Below are 10,000 nucleotides of genomic sequence, written 5' to 3'. Positions count from 1 at the left end.
AATGAGTGATGATCGCGCCAAAGTCGAACCGCTGCAAGTTGAGGAGGAGAGGAGTCTGTCGGCCCAAAGAGACAGATGATCCCAACAGAAAAATGGGGGAAGGAAGGAAAAAAAAAAAAGCTCAGCAGAAAGGAAAGTGTTGCCAAAGCAGCACTTTTTTTTATTCAGCTGACCAAAGTGTAGCAGTGCCATGAAAAAAAGGAAAGGCTTTTTATGTAAAACAAATGCAGCAGTACGCACACACACACGCACACGCACACACACACACAAACACATACACACACGCAAGCACACACATACACGCACACACACACACATACACGCACACACACACACACACACACACATACACACACGCAAGCACACACACATACACGCGCACACACACATACACACACACACGCACACACACACACAAACACACATACACGCACACACATACACGCACACACACACACACAAACACCTACACACACACAAGCACACACACATACATGCACACACACACACACACTATAAAAGGAGCAAAACACTGTAAATAAAGGAAACAGTCTGAAGGTTTTAGGACCACTTGTATTATAGGCGTTCACAAATGATCACTTTTCTGCAACTTTCCAACGGCGGAACGGTTCAAACAGGATTCACGATGATACTAAAATAAAAACTAAACAGTAAAAAAAAAAAAAGAAAAGAAAAGAAGAAGGAGAGTAAAGTATCCGGGCACAGAGAAATGTTTCAATGGAAAACTCGCAACCACTCTTTGGGACTTTAGGATTTTCCCTCTGTGTTCAGGAATTCCTTTCCAGACACCAGAGCCTCTGATACAACTTCCTTCTGATTATCATCGGGCCTCGTTCTAAAAACTGATCAAACTCAATCTCAGGTCCACGATTTACCAGACGCGGCGCGACTTGGGTGTTGGACGTAGACGGTGTCATCAGACGACACCACGGGAAAAATGGTTGCCCTGATATGTTCAGATCTGTCAGTCAAAAAAAAACAACAGCCCGTCCATATTCTTCGCATTGAAATACAGTATTTTAAAAATATTACGCTGTAATGAAAAAAGCTTCCGGGATGGGGGGGGGGGGGAGACGAATGGACAGCGAGAGTCAGAAAAAAGAAACAGAAACGAATCTCATCCATCTGCACAGGTCGGGTTTCATACAGGAAATAGCTTTCTGTCTCTTCATTCCTCATTGATTCTTCTTTTCCTTTTCCCCGTCTCTCTCTCTCTCGCTCTCTCTCTCCGTGTTTTCTTTCACTCCCGCATTTCTCTTCCCTTCACATGTGGACGGGAGGGAAATAATGAAACGGGGGGGAAAAGAAAGAAAAAAAAACCCAGGTAAGCTTGCATTTCCATTTTCCGAGGATTTATTTTTCCTGTTGCGGAGAGAAACAGTCTGGGGGAGAAGAGGAGAAGAGGAGAAGAGGAGAGGAGAGGAGACAAATGGAGACGACAGTTAGCAGCTGGCTTCTGACCGAACACCAGCTGATACACCATTAGAAGCTTCTGTCCGTTTGTCTTCGCGTGGATTCGGCCTCATTTCAATGAGCGCTGGTCACATTTAGTCTGTTTTTATAACGTGTAAATGAATTGGATTGAAGAGAAAATGTGTGGAGCGGGAACATCAGTTGAGAAAAATCTGTGATTTCCTGTTTATCCATGCGTGACTTTGCGTCAAGATTCCACGAAAACCGCCGCCACTAGTTATTCATAAGTTGCACTTTAAAAAGAAACTACTCTTGTGTCAGTTTGTGTCTGCGGGGTGAAATCGTTTCGTCGCCGTCCTCACCCGAGCAGATGTCACTGAGCTCATCGATTTCCTCCCGCACTCTGAGGAGGAGGAGGTCCTGCAAGATGTCCTGCTGCTGCTCCTCGCCGGCCACCCCGAGCACCTGGAGGTGGGGACCCTTCAGGCGCAGCAGCGCGCGGCCTGCGGAGTCAGACCGGGGGTTAGAACTCGGAGCGGCAAAGTGAACCACCACCACCACCGTCACCATCATCATCGTCATCATCATCGTCATCATCGTCGTCGTCGTCGTCGTCGTCGTCGTCGTCGTCGTCGTCATGATACGTGAACAAGAGTGATGCATGATGGGAGTTGAACCTGATATGGCGTGTTTAATGAAGGCCTTGTAGAGCGCGTCCATGTGGGCGGGACACTGCTCCTGCACCCACTCCAACACGTCCTCCACCGTCCAGGACGACACGCGCTTGGACAGGCCCATCGCCCCGCGGCAGCATCAGCAGCACGCTATGGGAGACAGGAAGCATCGTCACGGACGCCGACGCGGACAGCGCGGACCACTTGAGACTCCCGTTGGAATCGCTGGGGGACAATTAGGATTCTCACAGCTGCTTGTAACGTTGACATGGTTTTTGAAGGGGGGAAGATTGGTTTGATTGCAAATATTACAGGTTTTTCTCATTGTCATAGGTTTGGCCATAATTTTCCATTATCCCACGGAATTGAAAAGAAGTCAGATTGGGGAGGAAACAGTCGGACGAGTTTTAAACTGTCATGAAAAATGATTGTGAATATCTATTTTCTTTTGAGTCAATCGTTTTTTTAATCTTGCCGTCGTGTCCTTTTATCTTTTTATCTTGTAATTCGTATTCCTTCGTGCACCACTGACAGGAGAGCACTGCAATTCAGTTTTCATTCAAGGTGATCAAATGACAATAAAGGCTTTTTACTTCTAGTGTCTTCTATTCTGCTCACTCTGACCTACTGTGGTAAAGTGGTGGTTCTCTAACAAGACGACAATCTGGCGAAACTGTTTGTCTGTTTTGTCAAACGGTATCTTCACAATCACCTTAGTGAATTCAGCGTTTTGTAAAACCAGTAGCATGAATGACTAAAGTTACAAAGATGAAACCGAAGTTTAGAGGATTGGAAATTGTCCTTTTTAATATGTATATATTTATATAAACCTTTTTGGGGAATAATTTATAAAAGCTGCAAATTATCTGTATAAACAAAAGACAAGCAGGTCAAAGGTCACGTCCCTGATGACCAACAGCTCATGTGTCGAGTATAAAAAAGAAAGAAATATGTGTCTGATGTCGTAAACAGAAGCCAGTGCATCAATATTTCAATGGGACCAAATACCAATATTTTAAAAACCACTGTGTCTTTTCTCCCCCGGTCCCGATTGCGACTGGATATTTGATATCTGCATCCCACCAGGACACGTATAGCGTGATATCAGAAGTACAGTATCTGAGCTCTGCTCCTTATTTCCTATGGAAATAAAATCAAATGCAATCGGTGAGCTGCCATTTTTATATTTCCAATACAGTTTCCTCCTGTCTTTTGTTCAGTTCTGGGAGTTCAGGTTTAGCACCTGATGTGTTTTTGTTCCTTTCTTTTTTTACGTTTAAGGGTTTAAGTCAAATTTGACTGTGGGGTTTCGTTTGATATTTTAGTCTCGGTTCACCCTGAAGTTATTAATCCTGTCATTACTTTATGGCAATAAATTGCTCATTTTTTTTGCGTCAACTTTCCTCTCTCTGGTCTCGTCCTTGTGTTGAACTCCCAAACTCCAAATTTGAGAGATGAGAAAATTGTCTGATTAAATTGAAGAGAAGAATACAAATAAAAGAGCAGACAACATTTGGAGATATATGTATATATATATATATGTATATATATATATATATATATTATATTTCAACATGTTCTAAAACAGAAGTATTTGTTGTTGAATGTCCTCAACCCTAATATTGTGATTGTCATATACTGTACTGATCATGTCGTGTGGATCGATTAAATTTTCTTTCTCCCGTTCATACGATAACAGATCGAAGAAGTTCAAATTCTTATCATATGTGATAATAAACTAAACTGAATTCCAATGTCTAACAAGACTTATGATCAGGAGGCAGGTTCATCCAGAGACGTGCTCCCGCCACCTTGTGGCGCCTCGGTAGAACTACAGCGTCTCTTTGTCGAGTCTATTAAAAATTGACAGTATTTTTTATGAGACCACACCTCTTCTAAAGAAAACTGGGTTCGGTGCCTCATCAATCTTTTGTCCACTTGGCCTGATGATGCAACCGGGCCTTGACATAAACTCTCTCAGCTCCTGTTCCTGTTCATAATGCAGACATTATGTTTATTGTTTGTCTCTCTTTTTTTTTCTAGCAAACTCATAAAAACAGGACTGAGTGTGGAGTGTCATCCAAATGACTTCAAAAATGATTTAATTTGATACCTTGCATCATAGCATTATGTCAAAAACGTTTCACTCATCGAGGTGCGTCTTCGTTGACAGACTGGTGCCGAATTGAAGCAGCAGCTCTCACACGCACTTCCTGTTATAGAACACGTGTGTACCTTCGCTTATACACAACAAACAGTTAAAATATTAAAACATTTGAACGGAGTCTGGTGTAGTCGGAAAGCGGGCCCACCCATTGGCTCACTGTCCAGTAACACATCGATGTACAGTGAAGTCTTTCAACTGAGTCAAACATTTCATAACAGACTTTTGGTATAAAATCACAGACTTCAAGCAGATTTTTGTGTTGAATCAAAAAGTTGTATATCTACCTCAAGTCCTGTGTTGTTGTGAGTGATGAAATATTAATGTCGACCCGTGTCTGTACCTGTCAGCTCCATGAAAGTGTTACACTAGGTACATTCCTGCGACCAGGCTCCGCCCACCACCACCAAAGGCGCGCGCTCGACATATCCTTACCCTTTGCGCGGTCCCGCGTCCTCCACAAACTTGCTCGTGATGCCTTCAGGGCCCTGTCAAAAAAAATACTCGGTAAGGTGAAAAGGTCCAGTGAAAGCAGTGAGTTGTTCTTCGTGGCTGCTCGCAAGTTTTGGGTAAGTATGGAGAACCACAAGTGTCACTGGAACACTATTTATTATTATTTATTGATCAATTTATCAAATTGTAATTTAATTGATTAAGTTGTAATTGCCACACAGCCACTTTGCCCAATCTGGCCTTGTATGGGTCGATACACAAATAGTTATAATAATAATAATAATTTCCTTTATATAGCACCTTTCAGAAGCAGCTTCACAAAGTGCTTTCACAAAAACATACAAATCACAGACAATTAAAATCAGCATTCCAACAATAATACGGTTTTCAGGTCGCATATCTGTATAAAAAAAAGATAAATAGAAGAGGAAAAAAAAGAGCATACCGCTTGATTACATTTTTAAAATTACATCAATTTAGCAGACGCTTTTGTACAAAGCGACTTACAGTAAGTGCGTTCAACCATGAAGATATTATCCAAAAGTGCATAAACATTTATCAAATAAGCAAAAACAGATATTAACATTGTCATTGATAAATTGAAACATACAAACATAAATTAACTTTGGTCATTATAGTCTGTCGTTAATTTTGAGTTCTCTTCAAAAAAAATGCACTGGAACATGTGGAATGTGGTCAACGTTTACCAGAGGAATTTAGGAGGGGTTCCTGAAGGCATCATCAACCAACATCAACAGGTTAAGTGCCACTTTATTCCCCTGCTATTAAAGATTCTTCTTTTTTTCATCTCAAAAAGTTAGTCCAGCATCACTCGTGTCTATAACACAACACACACTTTGATTAATGATGAATGAGCGCAGTTGGGGTGAGCCAGCAGGGGGCGCCAGCGCGCAGCAGGAAGCGTCTCCACGTCTCCTCAGCAGCAGCAGCGTTGTGATGGTCACGTGACCATGTCGTGTGGGTATATTACTCCAAATGTCTGAGTCCTGTCCTCCACTGCAGAGCTGCAGTGACTCACAGACACTATACATGCTGCAGGCTTATTTTTGAATTTTTTTTTAAATTTTCAACTTGATCAATTAACTCAGTGTTAAATGATTCTCTGACAGAGCTGGAGGAAGAAGTTTGGAGTTTCAGTGTCAAGACGCTACTTTTGTTTGTGGGGAAACTATGAGGAACGTGGAGCAGTGATTTTTTAAATTTTAAATTTTTATTTCTCATCCAGGTGACAGCTGACAAGGTGAGAGAGGAGAAGAGCTTTGCTTTTTAATTCTCCTTCGTTTGGTGCTGAATGTTTTACAAGATTAACATGAACTGACAAAATATTCAATTTCAAACTTGTCTGTGAAGCACCTGTTTAACAACTCAATCAACCTGCCACAATAATAGTGAACTCTTCAAAGTAGGGCTGCAACTATTGGTTTGGTCCATCAAATGTCATAGAATTGTGAAAAATCGTTTCCTAAACCCCAAGATGATGTTTTGTTTTGTCCACACATCAAATATATTTAGTTTATTGTCACAGAAGAGCAAAGAAATGAGAAAATATTCACATTTAAGAAGCTGAAATCAGAGAATCAAGACTTTTTTCCCCATAAAAACTTTATTAACTTTATTAACTTTATTAACATTAATCCATTATCAAAATAGTTGGCGATTAATTTAGTTTATGGATTACTAATTGATTAATTGTTGCAGCTTTAGTTCATAAGAAAACTGCATGTTTGGAAAGTTCTGTGCTAAATTAAAGACTATTAGATTCATAGAAACTTGTTAGAAGATTAGTTCAGTGACTAATATGTTGAATATTAACAGGTTGCTGACACTTGTTCAGCATTTGGCTGAAAAAAAAAAAAGCAGCACTGTACAAACACCTCATGATTTATTAATGGGGGTCACCGCGGGTCATGCTCATTGTGACCTTTCCTGGTTGACATGTGTCCAGTCTTTTTACTGCATGTTGCAGGAGCTTGCACGTCCGATGTGAACTGCACGTTGGTTAATGAGAGCGACATGCGGCGGGAGAATAAAAAAAAAGGACCGGACATGCACATTTTAATGGAACTCATCCGCCAGAAGATTGTCGCTTTTGTGTTTCGGCGTTCGCGGGTGACGGAGGCCTTTCATTTAACCACGGTGGGAAAAAAAATGGGTTAATGTCGCGCATGCATGGCTGAGCAATGACATGGGAAGTCTTTGCTGTGCAAAAGACAGACGGGCGGCGCGTTCAAGTGCTTTTAACGCATCCGGCCTGTAAAATCAACTTGTTTGCTTTTCTCGGCAAACGATATTACACAAGACCCTGTCAGGGTTGTGACATTTGTGGGTTTTTTTTTAACTGTGTTTAATAATTGTTGATTGGATAAATACACCAAGTGGGTGAGCCCCACATGTCAGACATTACCTCCTCACCTCTTTACAAGCCTTGTGAGATCAGCATTTTGTCTTTTACTGCCCCGCTTTGTTTCAGTATAGCCGTTCCAAATGTCATATTTTCAAAAGCTGTGCAGGCCAAGCGGAGACCACACGCGCTGCTCCCCCCCCCCCCCCCCCCCCCCCCCCCCCCCCCCCCCCCCCCCCGACCCACTCGACCTGGCAGATAATAGGATGCTCAGTGGGGGGGCAGATTTTCTGGACGCGGACACACATGACAAGATAATTGTTTCCTCTCTCGCTGAGTGAATCTCCAGTCTCTCTCTCCAGGAGGAGCCGTGTGGACCGTCACCGGCAAAACTGTACAACTGTTGTGCAGAGAAGATGTGAGTCGGAATCAAAAGAGGCTCCAAAGGCTTCAAGACATGTCGTTCTCTGTATCGTCGTTCCGGTGCTCGCGGCTGCAGATGTTTGACGCAGGAGCTCGGTTTTTTTTTCCGATGATTACCAAAACCCAGATGTGTCCAAATGTGTCAATGCGACGAAACCTCTGGAGTGTGGAGTCGAGGACAAGCCGCGAGGCCGCGCGCACTTTGTCTGCGGTGCAGCTTTAATCCCTCTTGGCTTGTTGTCACGTGGGCTCTCGGGCTGTTTGGAGTCGTTGGACGCAGCTCCGCGGGGAAAAGCCTCCGGCCCTTTGAGGACATGAAAAATGTTTTTACTATCCAGTAAAGGTTCAGTCCCATTTGCATCTGGTTGAAGAGGTAATCCGGCACCATGAGTAACAGCTGATCTTTTTGCATTAAAGGCTTCTTTGGTGCTTTCGTTCAGATGCAAACACGGATGAATGAAAAAGATTGATGGACTCGTGCAGTCAGTGAAGAGGTTTCATTCTTGGTTTTATTCTTGGTTTTAATGCTTTTACCAGGCTAGGCATGTGAATATCTGGGCTTGGATCATAGACGACGCGTCCCACGCCCCACTTGAAGCCAAGATATCCCAGATATTCCCAGATCCTGCGCTGGAAGAAACAGAAACCAATCTCTGTCAAAAATGTATTCAACCTTTTTCTTTGACTTTTTCACGTTGGCCCGTGTCCTGTCTGCTAACAGGGAGGGCGCGGGGGTTTATCCGCTATACCGCAGCCGGCCACTAGGGCGTGATTGGAATATTTTGGCCGCACTTTTGGGAGCAGCCCATGTCTTCCATCTTTAAATACTTTTTTTTTTTTGGGGCTCGGACATACAGTACTGTAGGCAATTTTTTTTACCAATTGTTGTGGCGATAATGAGAGCGGGCGGACGTGAGTCAGTGCTTGATGCTTTGTGAAGCGGCCGCTTTTACGTTCCCACCGTCCTCCGCTGGCACCGAGGAGCCGGGAACCGACTGAGTGCGGGATGAAAGAGCGTTATGTCCCAACTGAACTCGGCGTGATTAGAAGATAACTCACCTCATGAATGCACACGCACACACACACACACACACACACACACACACACACACACACACACCCTGTGGACACAGTCGCACACACACAAACACACATGCAGGGTTGAGTTGCATCTCCTAGCAGCCCCCCCTAAAGGTTCCTGCCTTCGCTTCGGTCTAAATGTCAGCCCGACCCCTCCGTCCCCTCCGTGAGGAGAAGAAGACTAGACCGAGCGCTTTCTAACGACTTTGCCAAACACTCACAGATCCTCTGCCGCCGGGGGCTTGGTGGGAGTTTCAACACCCCCACCGGCCAATTCAATTTGATCCCCCAGAGACGCGTCTGTGTCTCTTGTCTGTGTCATGACTTGAGTGTCGTCTGTTTGTTCCCCCCCCCCCCGCTTTACTCATATTTGGTTTGCCGTCACGTGTGGCGTGGGAAACAAACCAGAGGAGCAAACGTGCTCCGGGTTCACAGCGAATAGGCAGCGGAGGTGATGCGGGGAAGGAGGAGAAGAAGAAGAATACCAAGGCGCTGGAGATGGATGACGAAGGCGGCGGCTGATTGTGATTCATTAGACTGTAACATTCGTGACGCACAAATGTGAAGTTCAATCTGCTGGTGATTTAAGATTGAGCCAAGTGGATGACCGATGGCTGCACCTGCAGGACGACCCCGTCGACCGTGTGTTGTGATGATGAGTGACTTCTGAGACACTCTCGTCTCTCAGGAGGTGTTTCCACTGGATTTATGTTGCCCCCCCCCCCCCCCCCCCCCGGTTTTTGAAAGGAGGATAATGTCGGAGTCCCGCCACACAGTCATATCTGTCTTCTTCGCTCCTCCGTACTTGTGCTACTTTTTGGTGGAAGTGTGCAATTGTGTGCAATTGTGTGTGCAATTGTGTGCAATTGTGTGTGTGTGTGTGTGTGTGTGTGTGTGTGTGTGTGTGTGTGTGTGTGTGTGTGTGTGTGTGTGTGTGTGTGTGTGTGTGTGTGTGTGTGTGTGTGTGTGTGTGTGTGTGTGTGTGTGTGTGTGTGTGTGTGTGTGTGTGTCGTCACCTTCACAGTCATCACAGATGTCACCTTCACACCCGCAGCCTCATTAATAAACCGACCTCTCATCCTCACCTTCCTGAGCTGCCCATGTTCTCCAGCTCTCAAATGGGTTCTCAACAAGATACAAGCACGCGTACAGACACTGACGTCTCTCCTGCTTCGTTTCACCCGTTCATGACTATAATTACACCATGTATTCAAATTTAAATGTGCCTATTATCCCTATATGTGGTGAGACATTATCATTTCTCTGTCTGCGCAAGATGAAACGACTACGCACGATCGAGAAAGCCAATTTAAAACTCTTCTATTTTGAAAAGCGCGTCTCATACAGTGCACTTTTTTTGCACTTTGTCGTTGAAAATAGCCGCGTGAGATATGAAAGATTCGACTTGTG

At 44.1% G+C, this 10,000-nt stretch overlaps 2 protein-coding genes across 3 annotated transcripts in view; one reads left to right on the top strand and one right to left on the bottom strand.

The window, feature by feature from the left end:
• The window catches only part of LOC118290447 (sterile alpha motif domain-containing protein 12-like), a 5,092-nt gene extending 402 nt beyond the window's left edge, over positions 1–4,690 (bottom strand). Inside the window, exons 1-4 of one of the 2 annotated variants that reach the window (XM_035618142.2) lie at positions 4,560–4,690; positions 2,112–2,258; positions 1,797–1,937; positions 554–1,403 (exon numbers count right to left, since the gene is read on the bottom strand). In XM_035618142.2, coding sequence (XP_035474035.1) covers positions 1,375–1,403; positions 1,797–1,937; positions 2,112–2,232 — 291 coding nt within the window. In that variant the 5' untranslated portion in view covers positions 2,233–2,258; positions 4,560–4,690 and the 3' untranslated portion in view covers positions 554–1,374. Of the gene's footprint in view, positions 1–553; positions 1,404–1,796; positions 1,938–2,111; positions 2,259–4,559 lie in introns of those variants that run through there. The other variant, XM_035618141.2, reaches the window with a different exon arrangement.
• A 1,063-nt stretch (positions 4,691–5,753) lies between these two features.
• Positions 5,754–10,000, top strand: part of scara5 (scavenger receptor class A, member 5 (putative)) — a 56,732-nt gene continuing 52,485 nt past the window's right edge. The window contains exon 1 of the mRNA XM_035618377.2: positions 5,754–5,986. The gene's annotated coding sequence lies outside the window, so the exon portion shown is untranslated. The remainder of the gene's footprint in view (positions 5,987–10,000) is intronic.

This window comes from Scophthalmus maximus, chromosome 18 (assembly GCF_022379125.1).
Source record: "Scophthalmus maximus strain ysfricsl-2021 chromosome 18, ASM2237912v1, whole genome shotgun sequence".
Taxonomy (NCBI): Eukaryota; Metazoa; Chordata; class Actinopteri; order Pleuronectiformes; family Scophthalmidae; genus Scophthalmus; species Scophthalmus maximus.
Note: the sequence above shows the minus strand (reverse complement) of the source record. Positions and strands in the feature narration are given on the sequence as shown.